Source organism: Hypanus sabinus, chromosome 16, assembly GCF_030144855.1.
Source record: "Hypanus sabinus isolate sHypSab1 chromosome 16, sHypSab1.hap1, whole genome shotgun sequence".
In the NCBI taxonomy this organism is placed as follows: domain Eukaryota; kingdom Metazoa; phylum Chordata; class Chondrichthyes; order Myliobatiformes; family Dasyatidae; genus Hypanus; species Hypanus sabinus.
In genome coordinates, this window is record NC_082721.1 from 60,854,764 (window position 1) to 60,876,336 (window position 21,573).

Genomic DNA, 21,573 nt, shown 5'->3' on the forward strand with positions numbered 1-21,573 from the left:
GGGCCAAATGGCCCAATTCTGCTGCTATGTGTTATGGTATCATGGTCTAAAGTGTGCAAAAATAATGAGGCAATCAAAGACAAAAAGCATCATCACTGTAAAACCCTATTTACTACTTAAGCTTCAATTCATGCTTGGAATGCAAAGTCACAAGAACAGCAAAATTAAAATGGCAATATACACGCAGGCATGGAGGAGGAAACCTGACTTCTCCTCTGGACAATACACAAACACGGTGATTTCACAATGACACTCCAAGTAAATTTCTGCACCCTGAAGATTATCCTGTTGTCGATATAATCAAAGCTGTCGAGAAATTCAACCACTTACTACTAAAAAGGCAAAACAACATGAAATCTTGTTGAATGAAGCATGACTAAGGTTTATACGTTTTGCAAAGCCATATTTGACCCTCATGTTAAATATTACCCTCCCAAGTATCTCCTGTTCCTCTATTTAAAGTTGCAAGAGTTAGTCCCTTTTAGACCTCGAGTGTCAGAACACTGTATATAGCCCTGAGCTTCATAGGATATCGCAAATGATAACCCTTACACCAAAATAATTTTACACATGATCAAACACTTTATCACACTTCCATCAGGCAGGATCTTCATTATGAAGGATCTCAGCCTGAAACATCAACTATTTATTAATCTCCAGACACTGCCTAACCTGCATTTGTGTGTGTCGTTCACTATTTCCAGCATCTGCAAAGACATATTTTTACAATGTTTACAATTTTACACATGGATTACCACTCCCTTGAGTCATTATTTTAAAACTTAAATTTTACATTTCAACATTCACCAGGCTTGTTTTTTAGTAGCTTCCCCACTCTATTTCAGTTTATAAACTATTCAAATAATTTTAAAAGTGTAGAGAGCCACAGGATTGCAGATGCTGGAATCTGGTGAAACAAACAATATGCTAGAAGATCTAAGCAGGTGAGGCAGCATCTTTGGAGGGAAATAAACAGTCAATGTTTCAGGCCAAAACCCTTCATTAGTAAGTGCTATCTGCTGGAGAAATTCAGCAGGAGGAACAACACTTCAGATAGATACAGGGTCTTGACCCAAAACATCAACAGTTCCTCTCCCCTCCCCAGCACATCACCTGACCCAATGAGCTCCTCCAGTAGATTGCATGTTGCCATTAAAAAAAGTTACTTTTTTTCCCTCTTTCTGGTTTGCAGCTAAGTTTTCAGTGATTGAATACTTGCTCTACTTCACAACATGACCAATGCCATATCCTTAGATTCCCAAAAACAGAAGATAAGCCATGTGCTGGCATTTGAGGGAGCAGAGAAGATTCTGAGTATAATCCCAAGGATGTAAGGACTATCATATGAGGAGTGTTTGATGATGTAGTCTATTTAATATTTCAGCAATATTTGAATAACATTGTAAATATATTGTTTGATTAACCATTCTTTCTTTACAAAATTCATTATGGGCTATATTTAAATATTGAGTGGCATACATTATGCCACCACGTCATATGTGTGTGCCTCACTAAAAAAATAAATTCAAAAGGCACTTGTGTCCAAGCACTTGTGTCTTTCTTTCAATCAATTTCTTGAGTTTCAAAACATAAATCAAGATGGCAGCACAACGCAGCTTGCAGCGGCCACTCCGGAGCTGATATGTTATTTCTGAAGCAAGGTGCCATGCACAATCCTAATCTAATGAAAAACGGACATGGGAGCATGGAGTAACATCTAAAAATCTCCATGAAGGCCCTCTTCGTTGCTGCTGCTGCTGTGAGGTCCAGGTCTCTGCTGAGAAGAACAGGCCCCCAGTCCTCGGGGTTGTGTTACCGGTGGCCATTGGTGGGGGTGTCTTAATACGATCGGCAGAGGATGGTGCTTGGAGAAGCTGTGCCAGAGGGGATGGTCAGAGGCTCGGAGGTTTGACGGACTCGGAGTCCGCTGTGGTCAGGTCGCTTTCAGTGTGTGCTGTGTCTACGAGGCTGGGTTCGACGAAGCTTTCATTGTGTGCTGTGTCTGGGAGGCTGAGTCGGGCAGCGCCGTGGAAGTCCAGAGCAGGGGTATTCCCTTCTGCCACCGGCGTGATATCCGGGGATATGCAGCAGCCTCTCCGGACTCTGGATTGGGGATTGCCAAACATTATGTGGATTTTCTGGTGCAGTCTATTTTGTCATGTGCTTTGTTGATATCATTCTGGAGGAACATTGCCTCATTTTTTAAACTGCATTGCATTTGTGGTTTTTAAATGACAATAAACTGAATCTGATTAAGTGGTGACAAGGAATTTTTAAAACAAACCCAAGACAACTACCTGCCCATTGAAGCGCAGCACACATTTCTTCGGAATGGAGAGAGACATTCCAGTTTAAAAATACGGCAGAGAGTGGATGAAACTAACAAGCAACACGTATGGTCACAGGTTCATAAGCAGCAAGTACTGGTGGTAAAAAATATAATTTGTTTTAAAAAGCAGAAACGTGTGGCTTCATCGGTAAAATAGAAGTTGATTGCACAGCAGATAACTGGATGATGTATACTGCGTGAATTGAGCAGTATTTTGAAGCAAATGAAATAGCCAATGAAAAACGAGTGCTAGTGTTATTGAGTACAATCAGTAGAAAAGCATATAGTTTGCTTAGAAGTTTAACTGCTCCATTCAAAATTACCTTTGCTGATATTGTAAACATAATGCAGGAATATTTAGAACCAAAACCATTGTTGACTGCAGAATGCTTTAGAATTCATAAGTGGGATCAAAAGGAAGGGGAGACTATTTCAGCTTGCGTGGCTGAATGGAAGAAATTGTCCAAGCATTATCGGTTCAGCGATAGGTTTAATGATGCACTACTAGATGGTTTAGTTTGTGGAATCATACAATAAAGCATTCAAAAATGGTTTCTAGCTGAAGAACAACTCACATTTAAAAGAGAGTTGAAATTACTGTATCAATGGAAACAGCACCAGATATGCAATTGAGTTGCAGACAGGAATGAATGCAAGCATGAACAAAACAGCAGCATCTAAACAAAAAACTACCCGGCCGGGCAAATCATGTTACTGTTCTGGCAGGGGTTCACATATACCAGACCAATGCAGATTTAAAGGCAAAGCTTACAGAAAATGTAAAAGTAGGACACATACAAAAGAGCATATTGGGCAAACAAAATTACATGGACTGCAGAGGGAAGAGAAGATGATTAAATGTCCAGTTACAATTTCAAAAAGAGCACTAATCTGCAACTGTTGATGAAAAATCAAATAATGATGAGAATGACAAAGAACTGAGTAGCCTTGAAATTTACAATGTAAAATCTAACAAGAGACAGGCAATATGGCTTACACTAGAAGTGAACAGCAAATTAATTAAAATGGACTTGGCTGTTTCAGTCATTCCAGAAAGTGAGTGAACGGTAATTCAAAGATACTGAAGACTGCAGATATTCAACTAAGAACTTATACTAGAGAAAAGGTAACTCCTATGAGAGTGACATTCACAATAGTGCAATGCAACAACCAACAAGCCACATTGGGCCTGTATGTGGTTTAAAAAACACCAGCAATGTGGAGCTGTGATTAGCTGAGAGAAATACAACTTGACTGGGGGTCCATCCGCAATTTGCATGCCATATCCCCTGCAATAGAATCAACTGAAACCTAATTATGAAATGTACTGGATGATGCAGTGTACAAGGATGGCATTGGAAAACTCAAACATACCAAGGGCAAAATGGTTCTAAATGAAAATGCCACATCCAAGTTTTAGAAAGCCCAACTGGTTTCTTATTAAATCCATGATAATGTAGTCAGTGCACCAGAACAAGGTCGAATTGAGTTCACAGGCATTGTCAGAGGACCCAATAGCCAAGGATAGACCTGTATGGATCTGTGGTGATTTTAAGGCCATCATCAACCCAATACTGAAAGTAGATCAATACTCTCTGATCTGTATAGTGGATATCTTTGCCAAGTTTTCTGGAGGGAAACATTTTAGCAAAGTGGACTTTGTTGAGGCCTACCTACAGATGGAAATGTTAGAGTCCAAAGAGTTTCTCACCATAAACACTCACAAAGGACATTATTACTATAATAGGGTTATTTTTGGAGTAGCATCTGGACTCTGGCAGAAAGCGAAGTATCAAGTACTGCAGTGCTGCCCAGGCACTCATTGTGTTACTGGGATGACATCATTGTTACCAGTGAAGATGACAAGGAGCATCTCTAAACTCTCAAGGCAGTGTTAAAAAAGATAAGATTATGGGCTCAGAGCATGATACGACAAGTGTGAATTACTTAAACCAAACATCACTGACTGTAGTCACACAATTGACACATGTCACACATGTAGTCCTTTTAAGGGTTTGTCACTTACTGTAACAGATTCTTGCCAAACCTGGCTACTGTGCACCATCCATTGAACTCATTGCTACAGATCGGGAAGAAATGACAATGGACAAAGTATTGTGAGGTAGCTTTCTAAAAGTCAAAGGAGATGGTGACATCAGACACAACACTCACACATTATGATTAAAATTGTCCAATGAAGTTTTGCCTTATGGTATTGGAGCAGTCACGGCACATGTTATGAGTGATGGAAGCCAACCACTCCCCCCCCCCCCCATAAGCCTTTGCATCATGTCCCTAACCACTGCAGAGAAAGATCATGCACAGGTTGAAAGAGAGGCTGTCAGTATCTGTTTGAGAGAGTTTACCATGATTACTGATCAACCACTGGTGTCCATTTTCAATCCACAGGAGGGTGGTCAACAAACAGCAGCAGGATAAACGCAGATATGGGCTATGATTCTTGGAGGACACAATGACCAGATCAAATTCAAGAGAATGACTAATTATAGAAATGCTGATCTATTGTCCGGTTTAGCCTTAGAAAAGGAAATGCCTAAAACATTTACAAATGAAGACACTTTTCTTGACGTATTCTCTCCAATCCAAGTCAAAAGTTTACCTTTTACAGCAGAGATGGTCCAAAGGGAAATCAGAAATTTTAGGTCTACGTGGCCACCCAAAATTACTGGAATGTGCAGCAGAAACTCTAATTCCCCCACTTTTACCAGCACCGGGACAAACGTCCTTGACAGGAGTGCCTGGCAGAGGATTCATGTGGATCTTGCCAGCCCATTCACAGGCACAAATTTCTTGGTAGTCATGAATGCAGCTACAAAGTGGCCAGAAGGGTTCCCAATAGCTTCACACACTGTCGTGTGTTGAGAAGCCTCTTCTCAGGCATTTGTGCTCCAGAACACTTAGTCACTGACAGTGGACCATAGTTTTTTTTTTAATGGAACAGTTTGTCATTCCTGAAAATGAATGAAATAAGACACCTGCACCATATGGCTTGGCAGAAAGGTTTGTGCAGAGTCTAAAGAACGCACTGCCAACAGTGTCAGCACAACACACTATAATGAATCAGAAGCTTGCCAATTTCCTCCTTGCATATTGCAATGCAGCACGCTCCATAACAAACAACTCAGCAGCTATGCTGTTGCTGGGACATCTCTTCATTCACGCTTGGATATCCTCAAACCCAACCTCAGCTGCAGTGTACACAGAACAAACAGATGAGACAAATTGAGGGCTCCTCAAACAAGGAGATTTGATGTTTCACTCCTGGTCAAGCAGTTTGGAGAGGGACTATAGAGACAGTTAAAGGTGGGCACTTGGAAAGATTAACGGCAGAACTGGACAACTCTCCTTCACCATGGAGATTGTGTCTGAAACCATCCGGAGACAACACATTGATCAGTTGAGGAGAGCAGAGTGATGCCCAGAACTGTCAGAACCACCTCTTGTGGTCCAGAGTCAACTGCTACAACAACCAAGGAGGCCCAGAGGCCCCTATACACAGACAGATGACTAGAAAAAAATATTTTCCTATTAAATTGGAGTTTATAGGTAAGTATTATACATTTAATATTTCAGTAATATTTGAGCAATATTTAAATATTATTTGATTAAGGATTCTTTACTTGGTTACTTTATTAAAAATAGGTTATATGTAAGAAGTACGTGAATGGCATACTTCATTACTCCACCACTTCACACACAAGTGCCTCACTTTAAAAAAAAAGGGGGGGGGGAATATACTGGCTCTTGTATTTCTTCTTTCAATTAATTTCTGGAGTTAGAAAGAAAATCAGGTGTCTCTGTGCCCATATTTGCCGGATCTCATTGAAATCTACCATTGAAACGTTGAGAGGATGTTTCCAATCAAGAGGAAGTCTAGGACCAGAGGGTACAGCCTCAGAATACAAGGACATCCCTTTAGGACAGAGGTGAGGAGGAATTTAGTTAGCCGGAGGGTTCTGTATCATTATCATTGCTAACATATGGCTATTGAGGCCAAGTCACTGAATATAGTGAAAGCAGAGGCTGACAGGTTCTTGATTCGGGCATCAAAGGTTACAGGAAGAAGACAGGAGAATGGGGTTGAGGAGGATAATAAATCAGCCACGATGAAATGGTGGAGCAGACCCGTAAGGCTGAATGGCCTAACTCTGCTATTAAGTCTTATGGTCTTAGCTGGGTTACTCAAGCCTTGAATCCTCATGGACAGCTCCCACCATCCATGCTGTAATTTTGCCACTGACTGCAAATCCACATTCATCTTCCAGACACATTCATGTACATTTTCTTCTTTAAGACTAGAAGGCACTTGAAAGTCACTTATGGTACACAAACACGTTTTGAGCTTGTGGGTGATCACTATGCATTAAATGTGTGACAGACAACTATGTGCAAAACACAAACTGTGCAAAAACAAAAAAAACAATAACACTAAATAAGTAATAAATAATATTGAGACCGAGTTGCGAAGTCCAAGAAAGTGAGTCTGTGGGTTGTAGAATCAGGTAGTTGAGGTGAGTGAAGTAATCCACCCTGGTTCAGGAACCTGATGGTTGAGGGGAAATAACTGTTCCTAAACCTGGTGGTCTAGGATCTAAGGCTTCTGTACCCCCTTCCCAACAGCAAGAGAGCTTGGGGGTCCTAGATCATGGATGGTTCTTTTTTGTATCAACTCTCCTTGCAGATGTTAAATATAATACTTTCATATAAGCCTATCAGAGGTCTTCAAAACTCACACTGCTTTTATTTCAATCTTCAAGCAATGACCTTGCAATTGATTTATTCACCATCCCCACATACTCATGCCACATTATACCATTCTTCAGAAAATGACGGGTCTGTGGTTATAAGATCCTGCAGTCAGCCTAGTCAAAGGAGGCACAAAACTCGGTATGAGACCCTGGGGTCATTATTGCACGTCTGTACACTATTTACTGGTAAATTAAATTTTGATGCTGACAATTTTCCTTTGAATTAAATGAAAATATTGGTTTGATCTTGGTTGTTGATGTACTTTCCAAAACTGTACAGCAGCAGTTTTTATCTTCAAGACTGCAGAAGGCTTTCAATCTAACTCAAAGATAACAGACCAGAACACCAATCTCTGAAGATAAGCAGTAAACCGCAGTATTATGTAACTGAAATGAGTTTGTTTCTTATTCATCCTATGAAGATCAAGGCAATATATACTGCCAGCCAAGTTCTCAAAGGGACTGGCACTTAGCAACGTTAAAATTAGAGATATTTTGGACTGTGATGTTTAGTCAGAGTAGTAAGATGTGGAGTCTGGCGCCACTGTGTGGGGAGACAGTGTATTCGGAACTCCCCATAGGAATCAGTTATTCAATAACTTCCTCCTCCAATAAATAGCTCAATGAATAACATCAGAATTAAGTTCGTCACTAACAAAGTCGTGTAATTTGTTATTCTGTGGCAGCCACACCATCATCAGTGGTCACTTATAGTCCAGTACAGCTCTTCCGGTGGTTGATCTGATCTCGAGATGACTGAAGAGGTCAATCCGTGATCCATGAGTCCTTTTGCAGTGTTGGCAGGCGTAGGTCATCGAAGTGGTGGTGGATGTAGCTGGTTGGGCCTTTCCCAGTCTCCCCTTACGTTGAAGCTGCTTTGTCTCAGCGGCACAGTAGAGATATCTTTCAAGCTGAGCAGTGCCCTCATAGACAGCCCTTCTCCAGCTTTCCCTATCCTGTGCTAATCTCTCCTATCCACTCAGGTTGATGAGGCACTTCCTCAGGTGGATCTTGAACTGCCTTTTTTTGCTCTCCAGGAGTGCGCTTTGCATCCTTGAGTTTGCCGAACAGGAGCTGTTGCGAGAGTCAGGCATATGGATAATATGGCCAACTCATCTCAATTGGTGTTGAGTTACGATTGTGGCTTTTGAGTTTATGTTAGCTTCCTTCAGGATGCTGGAGTTAGTATGCCTGTTCTTCCAGCTAACTTTCAATCTTCTGGAGGCATCTTTGATGGGAAGCTTCAAGGGATTTTATGTGCCTGCTGTATATTGTCCATGACTCTGCTCCATATAGCAAGGACAGGAGGACTATACCTTTATAGACCAGAAGTTCAGTGTTGGTCTTGATATCTCGATCTTCAAAAATTCTCTTTCTCAGCCTGGCAAAAGCTCCACCCACAGTCTATTCTGCAATTTATTTCAAGGTCAATGCTGGCTTTTGAAGAATGGCAGCTGCCAAGATGTGGGAAATGATCAGTGTTCTCCAGAGAGATATTGTCAACTTGGATGGTTGGAGGCTTAGGAGCTTGATCTGGAGCAGGTGGATGCAGGATTTGGGCTTTCTTGATGTTTAGATTAAGTCCCAAGAAGCTTGGATGCTCTGGCAAAAGCATCCAGTACGTACTACAGATTCTCCTCAGAGTGAGCTACAATGGCATTGTCGTCTGTGGCAGCAGTTCAGTGCAGGCATAATTATTCTATGTTACAATACAAAATAAATTAGTGCAAGAGAAATAGTGAGGTAGTGCTCATGTGTTCATGGACTATTCAGAAATCTGAGTGCAGAGAAGAAACATTTCCTAAACTGTCCAGAAGGTGAGGTACTTTATGATAGATACTACCTTTCTGTGGCACTGCCATATGAAAGCATCCTCAATGGTGAAGGGTTGTGCATGTTCAGCATACATCCCAGGAATCAAGAGGCAAAAGCAACAGAAGTTGACCAAATGGCCTCCTCCCTCTTTGCTCTACATCCCAAAATAGTTAATTTGAAGTTAAGATCCAAGGCCATCAACATAAATCAGATCCTGATTCCCCCATAACCTGACTCCTCCAACCAAAAGCCTATCATGGCCTTGAACTTCACTGTATTTCAGAAAACCAGCACAGTGAACAAAGGTCAAGTTTCCCCAATTAAGCAAAGTCTGCTGTGGAGTCATTGCAATTTTTGAACTTCTTTCACTGCCTTAATATGCACATCATCCTAGCATTTGTGGGTAATTAAGACAAGTTAACATTTTACCTTGTCCACTATTGTGCATGAAAAGATGCCAAGTTTAAAAAAAACAGCAAGACCTCAGATTTTGGTTGTTGTTAACTTACTTCAGCTCCATCAGGACAGCAGTTGATATCCAAGACAGTTGTAGTCAGGCTAGGAAAGAAACAGAAAAATCTACACCAAGCCTCTAAATACATGAGATTCTACAGACGCTAGAAATCCAGAGTAACACACACAAAATGCTGGAGGAACCCAGCAGGCCAGGCAGCATCTATGGAGAGGAATAAAGAGCCGACGCTTCAGGCAGAGATCCTTCATCAGGTCCGCTAACCAGCATTCTAACCAGTGCCTACAAAGTTATGGACCAGCTTCAACCACAAGAGGAATGCAAGCCTGACCTGATAGGCCTGTACTCTGACCTGACAGAGAAAAACTAAGTCTTGAGGGGCATGAGCAGGGTGAAAACACAGTGGGGTGCTAAATACAAGAGGGCAAAGATTTACGATCAGAAGTGAAAGATTTAAAAGCATCAAATGCAACTTTTTCCACACAGAAGGTGGTGGATATTAGGAATTAGCTGCCAGAAATAGTGGTTGAGATGGGCACATCAACTGCATTTACCAAAACGACTGTCTCCATGTTCTATCACCATTTCCAGAGATTGCATTGATATAAAGGCTCTTTCAGTGCTAAACAGGCTGGCAGTAATTACATTTTATAATACCATTATCAATTTTAGAATGTCTTAACATTTTACTTACAATGTTATGAATAAACCACAACTTCTAGTGTATCGAGTTGGTATCAGTCAAGTAAACCAACTTGACATCCTTTCACTTATTCCTATTCTATGTCTCCTGATGAGGTAGCTTGTGGGAGACTAACTTCCCAGCTTTTGCATCTGACTACACAAAAGTGATGGAAGTTACAGTTTAGCTGTGAATAAAGTATTCACTGCTAGTGTCCTCCCTCACTAAATCTGAAGTGAACCTGTCCAAGTCAGGAGAAGCACTGTGGGAAATGGAACATGATGTTGAATGTGGCAGGGAAGTTAAAGTATTACTTCAGGAAATGTTCACTGATACACTTAACAAGAATGGTTTGGGGTTTCAAATATTCCTGTATCGAGGGTTCCTGTAACCCTTTTCAAAAGGTAATGTCTCAAAAAGGCAGTATCCATCATAAAGGACCTCCATCACCCTGCAAATGTTCTCTCCTTATTACTACTAGAGAGAAGGAACACAAACCCAAAAACAAACACTCAATGCTTTAAGATCAGCCTATTCCTCTCCACCATCAGATTGGATTTCTGAATGGACAATGAACCAACCCACAAATGCTACCTCACTAGTTTTGCAATATTTATTTATTACACATACACGCAGTATTTCTTATTGTAATTTATAACTTTTTAAAAAATGTATTACACAGTACTATTGTCACAAAACAGCTTCCCAGTGATATTACATCTGATTTTGATTATCAGAGGCAGACTGAGGAACCCATTAGCCATCAGCAAGTCACAAGTGACTAAGAGTTTAGACTGTTTTTCATTTAATGTGCTTTAGGACATTTTAGATGGAAATTTACAGGAGTCAGAAGCAAGAGTGAGAGTGGAACTTAAAGGGAAATTAAATCAAATCTCCCCAAGGCAGCCTGATGATAAACCAGGCAGAAGAGTCATAAAGACCAGATGGCGAAAGTCCAACATAAATGTACATCACAGCTACAATTGATAAGTGATGGCTCTGTGCAAAGGAAATTCCTAACATCTTAGCAGAAAGTACAATGTATCCCTTCACCTTTGGATTAGGAAATTGAATAAAAAGATTCCTAGACAATGTATCACTGTCACCGTACAATCGCCCAGTAGGAGGTAATGGGCAGGGCAAGAATCCAAGAGGGGCATTTAAAGTCTCTGGGACTGTACTTGGAGTTCAAAAAGTGTAATGGCAAGCTGAACCAACCAATGCCTATTGATCAGCTGGCAACCAATCCCAGGCTGACTTTCACTGATCGTTCCCATCAATGTTCTCGGGTAAATATAGAAACATAGAAAACCTACAGCACAATACAGGCCCTTCGGCCCACAAAGCTGTGCCGAACATGTCCTCCTTAGAACTACCTAGACTTTACCCATTGCCCTCTATTTTTCTAAGTTCCATGTAGCCATCCAAGAGTGTCTTAAAAGACCCAATTGTTTCCACCTCCAGCAGCCCACTCCGCACACTCACCATTCTCTGCATATAAAAAACTTACCCCTGACATCTCCTCTGTAGCTACTTCCAAGCACCTTAAAACTATGCCCTCTCATGCTAACCATTTCAGCTCTAGAGAAAAGCCTCTGACTTTCCACTCGATCAATGCCTCTCATTATCTTATACACCTCTATCAGGTCAACTCTCATCCTTTGTCGCTCCAAGGAGAAAAGTCCAAGTTCACTCAACCTATTTTCATAAGGCATGCTCCCCAATCCAGGCAACATCCTTGTAAATCTCCTCTGCATCTTTTCTATGGTTTCCATATCCTTCCTATGGTTTCCACATCCTTCCTGTAGTGAGAGGACCAGAAATGAGCACAGTACTCCAAGTGGGGTCTGACCAGGGTCCTATATAGCTGCAATATTACCTCTCGGCTCTTAAACTCAATCCCACGGTTGATGAAGGCCAATGCACTGTATGCCTACTTAACCACAGTGTCAACCTGCATAGCAACTTTGAGTGTCCTATGGACTTGGACCCCAAGATCCCTCTGATCCTCCACACATCCAAGAGCTTTACCATTAACACTATATTCTGCCATCATATTTGACCTACCAAAGTGACCGCCTCACACTTACCTGGGTTGAACTCCATCTGCCACTTCTCTGCTCAATTTTGCGTCCTATCTACGTCCCGTTGTAACCTCTGACAGCCCTCCACACTATCCACAACACCCCCAACCTTCGTATCATCAGCAAATTTACTAACCCTTCCCTTCACTTCCTCATCCAGGTCATTTATAAAAATCACAAAGAGTAGGGGATCTCAGAATAGATCACACCAGTGGTCACCGGCCTCCATGCAGAACATAACCCGTCTAAAACCACTCTTTGCCTTCTGTAGGCAAGCCAGTTCTGCATCCACAAAGCAACGTCCCCTTGGATCCCATGCTCCTTACTTTTCCAATTAGCCTTGCATGGGGTACCTTATCAAATGCCTTGCTAAAATCTATATACACTACAGTCTCTCAGGATCTTCTCCTTCAACTTACCAACCACTGAAGTAGACTCATTGGCTTATAAATTTCTGGGCTATCCCTACTCCCTTTCTTGAATAAGGGAACAACATCTGCAACCCTCCAATCCTCCAGAACCTCTCCCATCCTCATTGATGATGCAAAGATCATTGCCAGAGGCTCAGCATTCGTCTCCCTCACTTCCCACAGTAGCCTGAGGTACGTCCCGTCTGGTCCTGGTGACTTATCCAACTTGATGCTTTCCAAAAGCTGCAGCACATCCTCTTCCTTAATATCTATATGCTCAAGCTTTTCAGTCCACTGCAAGTCATCCCTACAATCACCAAGATCCTTTTCCATAGTGAATACTTTAGCAAAGTATCTATTAAGTACCTCCACTATTTCCTTTGGTTCCATACACACTTTTCCACTGTCACACTTGATTGGTCCTATTCTCTCAGGCCTTATCCTCTTGCTCTTCACATACTTGTAGAATTCCTTGCTGTTTTCCTTAATCCTGTCCACCAAGGCCTTCTCATGGCCCCTTCTGGTTCTCCTAATTTCATTCTTAAGCTCCTTCGTGCTAACCTTATAATCGTCTGGATTCCTATCATTACCTAGTTTTTGAACCTTTCATAAGCTCTTCTTTCCTTCTTGACTAGATTTTCAACAGCCTTTGCACACCACGGATCTTGTACCCTAACATCCTTTCTATATCTCATTGGAATGTACCTTCTCAGACCCCACGCAAACTATTTATATTGTCATGCTTTGGGATTGTTTTGAGGCTTTTGTAGTTGTGTGGTTTTACTGAATAAAGGCTTATTTCAAGTTCTGGCTTTGTTGCTCTCCTGGCTTTGGGTCTCATCGGTAGTTATATGCGAGTGAAAAGAACAATTTGGCAATAAGGCAATTTCAGCAGAAGACTCGTGTGCAACTCTACGTCAGTACTAATTTGAGGTGGCCCAGCTCCACCAGCAGGCTCAGTGAGTCAAATACTGAACATAACTCATGTGAGTAAGTTGCAGCACCCATTACCAGCTTTCAGTTTGATGCCCCGTAAGGAATTACATTTGAATCATGGTTCAAACATTACGGATATATTCCAAATTGAGTTCACCTGTGAATACAACTTAAGGAAGACATGCACTTTGCTCCAAAAATTGGGTACCTCTGAACATGAATGTTATTTCAACTTCATTCTGCTTAAGAACCCAAATGGCCTATACTTTGACGAAACTGTCTGACAGCTAACAAGCATTTTCAGAGAGTAGTCTTCAGTGTTTGCTACCATTGCCTAAAACTCATTAAACATAGCACCAATGACTTCATCACATTTGGTGGTGTCATCAGTCACTGGTTAACATGACTGAAACATAGTTCCAATGTCTGATTTTTATTTGTGGACTTCAGGAACCTGGCACTGCAGACCTTTGCAAATGGCCCCAGGCCAGACAGGAGCAAGACCCTAATTCGATTCTACAAACCGACAAGAATGTCACCCCAATTGATCAACTTGAAACACGATTCCAACCTGATTGAACAGAACCATGTCAATGCAGTTTCCAATTGCTCAGACATGATCAATCAGCAGGTCCTTATCAGTACTTACAGGCAAACAAACACAACATAAGGGATTTTATTGAAACATACCAGTTATTGAAAGGCATGGATAGTGAACATGGAGAGGATGTTTTCATAGGTAGGAGGGTCTAGGAGCAAAGGGCACAGTCTCAGAATGAAGGAACATCCCTTTAAAACTGAAACAGCGATTAATTTCTTCAGCTAGGTGGTGAATCTATGGAATTCATTGTCACAATGGCAGGAGGTCAAGTCACTGGGTATGGTTAAGGCAAAGAATGATAGGTTCTTGAGGGGTAAGTGGGTTAAGGGTTGCATGGAGAAGGCAGGAAAATGGGGTTAAAAGAAATCAACGATTGAATGGCAGAGCAGACTTGATAGCCTTATTCAATTCATGTGACTTAGTTATATGTCCCCAATGAGATGTTGATCAATTTAGCTACCTTCATGTCAGATTGAGGTGGCAGAAAAACATATGAACCTCAGTGCCAGCCAATATAGGCAGACTGCATCTGAATCAGGACTTACAGGAACTGTTTACTTAAACAGTCAAAACTTAATGTTTCCAGAAAACAAAGACAAATACATTACAGACATTTATGAAACTCTACAAAGGTTTGGGGTTGATAGAAAAATGGAGGGCTACATGGGAGGGATGGGTTAGATTGTGCAACATTGTGCACTGAAGGACCCGTACTGTGCTGTTATGGTCTATTGAAAAGGGGGAACAGCAATATCACCAAAGAAAAGCAGCATTAGTTCTGCAGAGGGAAGGATTGGTGCCTAATGTATTCTTCCAGAACCAATGACAGTCACTTGCAGCAATGCAGCCATTAGGTTTGACAGAAGGGGCAACTGTCCACCCACCTTGAACAGAGGGGTGAAAGCCAGCTGAGATACTGGTGTGGAGAACTCATCCTCATGAACAGAAAAGGAGAAAAGCTGGGAGAGCAAGGAAAGGATATTAGTACAGATTTTACTTTGATTTTGATAAGAACTTGATGGTCCATATGTAACAAGGTAAGCCAAAGGTCCTTTTTCTTTGCTGGCTGCCTCTAACTCCAATGCTTCAGAGGAACTTAATAAGTACCTGGTTAGGAGGGATCTCAATGGCTATGGGCCAAATCAAAGCAGATGGGGCTAGCTCACTGGGCAACACAGTCAGCATGAATAAGTTAGCCGAACAGCCTCTTACCATACTAGATGGTATACAAGGACTTGATGCAGATTCCTTCCTTTGAAAATCAGACACAATGGGCCAAATGTTCTAATTCTGCTCCTATGTCTTATGGGCTCTAAATCCATCACTGTGTTATTTCATAAATATACATTTCATTAATTATTCTTAGTGTTATGCACACAGTATCAAATATAAGATTACCTTCCCAGGCCTTTTTATGCCTCTCTTTAGCCTCCTGTTCAGGCTTCTCTGCAGCTTCCTTTACTGTTTTAAGAGCCTCGACTTGCGTTTCCCAGTTGATCTTCTCCTTCTGCAACACGGCAAGCTTTTGCTGTGGAAACACAAGATGTCAACCACCACTTTCACACACCTCAAAATAGCGTAGTTACTGCACAATCATGATCCATATTTGGCAATGTGAGATACTTGAAGGGACCTCATTTACAGTAAAATGGACTCTGACTCACAATTTACCCTGTTAGCATTCATTACAAATAGAATATAAAAGCAATGATGCAATACTGAGGCTTTAAAAGGCATTGCTCTAGTTCGAGTGGAAATGGAGAGGACATTTCCTAAAGTGGGAGAGTCCAGAATAGAAGAACGTCCCTTAATAATAGAGCTGAGGAATTTCTTTAGCTAGAGGGTTGTAAATCTGTGAAATTCATTGCCATAGACAGCTGTGGAGGCAAAGTCATTGGTATATTTAAAACTGTGGTTGATAGGTTCTTGATTAGTAAAGCTGTCAAAGATTATGGACAGGAGGCAGAACGAGACTGAGAAGGATAATAAATCAACCATGATGGAATGGGAGAGCAGACTCAATGGGTCAAATGGCCCAATTCTGTTCTTATGTCTTATAGTTATATGATCTTGCACCTTATTTACCTGGATTGCATTTTTTCCAGTGGCTTTTGCATTTCATTCTGCATGATTATTGCTTTACCTTACTCTAGCGCATAACACTGTGTAATGGTTTGATCTGTACGAAAAGTATGCAAGACAAGCTTTTCATTGCATCTTAGTACAAATGAAAATAATAAACCATTCTGCAGGACTGTCTGTCAATAAAATCCATCATCCACTCAAATACAGCACAGACTGTACATAATATGGCCCTTTGGTCTTGTTTTGACAATATGCCTTACACCTTTCTCTGTAGAGAAAAAAAATCACAGATCACTGTCTGCAGATAAAAGTGTTGCAGTCTGTTCCTGCACATATTATAAATAATCTCAACTCAAACACGGCTAAACTGAAGCAACACACAAAAAAGATGGAGGAACTCAGCGAGTCAGGCAACATATTTGGAGGAAAATCCAACATTCTGGGATGAAATTCTTCATCTAAACTGAAAGTTAGAGGGAGATGGCATTCCAGAAGAAAGATGAACTAAAGGAGTGTAGCAAGAACTGACTAGTGAGTGGCGGTTTGAGGTGAGGAAGAGATGATTGTAAATCAGATGAGCTGGTGGGGGGGCGGGGGAAAAGAGTGGGAATGGTGTCAGAAGCTGGGAGGTGGTCAACAGAAGTGGCAAAGATGATTTAGATGATTGAAGCTGATAGGACAGGAACCACGGACAAAGAGAAGTCAGACTTCTACTAAACTAAACCTAATGTAAACCCAGATTTCCAGCATACTGAACACAGCCAGGCTCCTTCAAGAAGCTCTCCCAGTCCTCAGGCCAACATTAATCATCACTAAAATATAGCAACTTTCAATGCCGTTGATGACTTGTTGAATAGTGATTGGGTTCAGCCTTTGGTGAGGTTAACAGTAGAAACTGTTCATAAGTGGTATTTTTTTAAACTTTAGATATCTGGAGCATATGAACATCATGTAAATGCTATATGAAGTTATGCTTGTTGTGCTTCTAAAACTGTGCTGCAAATGCAAAAAGCTAACCTCCATAACATTTATGCCCAAGGAATGTATAGCTAAGAAAATAAACTTGAACTAGCTCAAGTACCTCTCCCTGAGAACCATGAACTAAAGCTCACTATTTAGAATAACAGAGGGATGCAAGTCCATGTCTGAATTAAGGCCTTTCAGAACATGGAAGACATTTCCTTCTGATCAGTCAAGACTCCAATATCCAGAACATTTGGATTTCAAGTGGCTTGGGTAACATGGTAGTGTAGAAGCTAGTGTAAAACTTTAGAGTACCAGCAATTGGGAGTCAATTCTCACGGCTTTCTGTAAGGAGTTTGTATATACTCCCAGTGACCACTTGGGTTTCCTCCAGTTTCTATGGCTTCCTCCCATATTCCCAACACAAATCCTACATGTACAAATCATTTTTCAGTGTGAATTATTTCTGCTTTATAGTGAATGATTATTGATGTGGGATTTGCTATCGGGGACTTGATTCTTTAATACCATGGGGATTTTTAGGATTACCTTTATCAACAACTTTAAGCCTCTAGTATCAGTCATCTAACAAAGTAGCATTCCCTGACTTTTGAATTGAAGTATTTGCCTAGGTCATGAATGGATTTTGAAGAAGTTATTAAGTTATCAAATTATGTGTGAATGTAAGAGTCAACCTGGTTATATGGGATTTGACTCACACAGCAGTCTGTAAAGAGTTTGTACATTCTCCAACAGGGTACTCTGGATTCTCCACATACAGGTTGGGGTTTGTAAGTTGTAGGCATGCTATGTTGGTGCTGGAAGCATGGCAACAATTGCAGGATACCACCGGCACATGCTCAGACTGTGTTGGTCATTGACACAATCAACATACTTCACTATATTTCAGTGTATATGTGACAAATAAAACTCATTTATTAGTTGTTAATCTAAATTCACCAAGTGATGTATCCTACATTCCAACTAAATTCACTGTGGCATGTTCCTGCATTACCTTAAACTCATGGGATCATTGGAAAATGTATAGTACTGTTTAAACATCTAAAACTAAAATTAAATGGAGGCGGAGCGAAGTGATGATGGTGCTGAATGGCGACTCCTTTGCTTGCATCTTTGGAAACAGCTCTATTTCTATCTTTAATATCTCTCTCTATTTTTCCCTTTCAGGGCTCTTCTGAAGACCCTGATCTGGAGTTACACGCTGACTATGGTTCTATGCAGGAATGGGACCAACTCTCAGGGTTTCACAACTGGCTGTTGTTCAGCATGCCAAGGGCTCGGCCTAAGAGTTGGGCTTGGCTTTGGAGGCCTAGGATCTCGGGGCTCTGGAGACAGGCAGATTGAAGGTCGGTGTCCTGGATGGGTGCATCGTGGGAGCTGGAACATCTTTCACTACGTGCCCAGAAACCCAAGATCTTTGGGCAGAGCTCAAGAAAAGCAACACAATGGACTTTTAACATCGGAAACCAGTGAGTTGTTCGCTATGTCTCCCTTTTCACTGTGAAATGGAGACATTTCCTTCTCCCTTACTAGGGGGAAAAAACAGAGCAACTGTGGTATGCCAAATGCTGGGTGAACAATGTAGTCTTTGCAGTCCTACAAGTCTCTGTCTTTACTATTGCTTTTGCTGCATGCTTGAGTGGTGACAGGTGCCGATGCTTTTTTTTTGCCGATGGGGGGAGAGGGGATTATGTTTACTACTGCTTACGTGCAGGAAGGAGGAGAGCTTGGGGGGACTTTGGAGTTCACTCTTTGGGGCATACATCTGGTTTTGTGGATGGTTGAGAAGAAAAAGCATTGCAGGATGTCTATTGTATAAATTTCTCTGACATTAAATGTACCTTTAAAACATTTGAAATTTTGGGGTATTAAAAAATACAGTCAAATTAATGTGATGGTACAAAGATCCCCAGTGTGCAGGATTAAATAAATTATACTATAGTGGCAATTTTCCACTTGAATGTGACAAAGCCATACCCAACTATGTTATCCTCAGAAAACCTGAGGAAATTATAAATTGTTTACTAAAAGGACTGCTAAGTGTCTTTTAATGCGCCTACACATTGGTTCCTGGAAAACAGGAGGGGATGCAAAATGCTTATTAGATCTTTACAGGGACATTCAGAAAGACTAGAACAATTTTGAGCTTATTCCCAGCAAGCCAGAAGAAACCTTACAAGTAGCATTATAAATACAAAAGCACAAACGTATGGCTATTCCACAAATTGCAAAGTTTAAAACTGGGCATTTCGTGCACCAACATCAAAAAACAATTAAATAGAATTTGCAGGACCATACATCTTTAAATTACTTCTGTGGAATTTAAAGCAGGAACAAACCTGTTTATCTTCTCGGCTTCTCTTGGCATCTTCAATTAGCTGCTGTTTCAGCTTGAATCCTTCTTTCGCAATTTCTGCCATTTTCTGCAGAGCTTCCCTCTCTTTGCGCCCTTGTTCCCTGCATTGTTGGAAAAACTGCACAGTTACATCTCCTGAGATTCTTATTTTGACACAGAAGACCAGTCAATCCCACCAGGTTGGTGGCACAGGCAGATACAATTGGGTAATTTCAGAGACTTATCTAGGCATATGGATGAAAGAAAAAATGGGTGGCTATGTGGGATGGAGGATTAAATTGATCTTGGAGTAGATTAAACAGTTGGCACTACATCATAGTCAGCACTGCACTCCGCTATTCTATGCTCCAAAACCTAATTGCTGCACCACTGAGTCCTGAAAAGGGGTCTCAACCCTGTAATGTCAGCTGTTTGCTCCCCTCCATTGATGCTACCCACATTCCTTCAGCATTTTGTTTGTTCCTCTGGGAGTCTGGTTCAGTCCAGACTTCATGGTGAATTTTGTATGTTTTTGTGATCACGTGAATTTCTTCTGGATACATCCAAAAGACCTGCAAGAAGATTAATTGGCCTCTAAGTCATTGCTTGGGAGAGGTAAATGGTTAGAACTTTCCAGGAAGAATTGATGATATACATGTAATTGTTCAGTGAATTTTCCAGTACTTACAGCATAGTTACTTCAGTATTTTTCTAGAAACTTCCTAGTTTTCAGTAGCAGATGTCACACCACTTGAATCTGGCTATTTTACTGGTAAATTATTATCACTGGAATTTTGTTATCTCTAGTCTGAAAGAGACAATGATTACTTTTGCCTTTGCTTTCTTTGAACTTAATAAAATTGCAAGCAATAAGTTTTATGCATCATTATTGACTTTCAAAGAAACTGGATCATAAATGCATCAGGATCCAACACTGAGTGCAATCCTGACCACTGGTGCTGCCCTTGTTGGAGCTTGCACGTTCTCACTGTGACTGCATGGGTTTCCTGCCACATCCCAGACGTATGAACCGGGATTGTAAATTGTCCCGACTCGGTACATAAGTAGCAGAAACCAGGATGGCAGTTGATGGGAATGTGCGGACAATACTGTGACTTTCATTATTGGCTATTAAATTAGGGTAGCACAGCATCACAGTGGTCAGCACCAGCGATCAGGGTTCAATTCTTGCCGCAGACTGTAAATAATTTATGTTTACCCTGTGTCTGTGTACATCTACTCTGGCTGGTCCAGTTTCCTATCACATACCAAAGACACGTATGGGTTAATAAGCTGTAGGCATACTATGTAGGTGCTAGGAGCATGCCAACACTTGTTGGACTATGTTGGTCATTGATGCAGATGCCACATTCTACTTTTGACATACATGAAACAAATAGAGCTGATCTTTAAAAATCTTTGGTGTAACTGGGTGCCTAATGGTCTGACGCCAATTCAGTGGGAAAACTGTCCATTTTTGTGCTATGTGATGATACCTGAATGACAACCAGCACCTCCTTCACTCAGAGAAATCGCCGCTGAAGCTTCTGTTTATGGCACTTGAGACTAGTCTGAATGAATTGGACTTTAAGAATAAATCCTACAGTGAAATTTAAAGCATGTCCCAAAATAATCTCAACCATTAACAAGCAAATGATTTTCAATGCACATCAGCATTGAACCCAACAATCAAAGGCAGACGGCAGCCAGCAACAGCACTCAGAAGCAGATAACAGGAGATGAACGTATTAATTTCTGCAGAAATAAAACCAAGCCACTAGCTTGCAGAACTATAACATGAGACAAGTTCAAAATTTGTTATGAAGACGCAGGTTTATATCGTGCTAACATTGACCTTAACAGTTGAATAAACAAGATTCAAGATCAAAGCTTATTCGTCACTTGTATATCAAAACATACAATGAAATGTGTTATTTGCATTAACAACCAACACTCCTAGGGATGTGCTGGGTGCAGCCCACAAATGTCACCACACATTCAGCCTCCAAAATAGCTTGCCCACAATGCTCAGAAGAACACAACAAAAGCAAAAACTGTTCCTCCATCCAAC

At 41.1% G+C, this 21,573-nt stretch overlaps 1 protein-coding gene across 2 annotated transcripts in view; it reads right to left on the reverse strand.

Annotated features, from left to right (window-relative positions):
* The window catches only part of prkcsh (protein kinase C substrate 80K-H), a 106,561-nt gene that overhangs the window by 59,201 nt on the left and 25,787 nt on the right, over window positions 1–21,573 (reverse strand). For both annotated transcript variants that reach the window (XM_059991896.1, XM_059991897.1), the window contains exons 5-6: window positions 19,507–19,624; window positions 15,497–15,626 (exon numbers count right to left, since the gene is read on the reverse strand). In XM_059991896.1, the coding sequence (XP_059847879.1) occupies window positions 15,497–15,626; window positions 19,507–19,624 (248 nt within the window). The remainder of the gene's footprint in view (window positions 1–15,496; window positions 15,627–19,506; window positions 19,625–21,573) is intronic.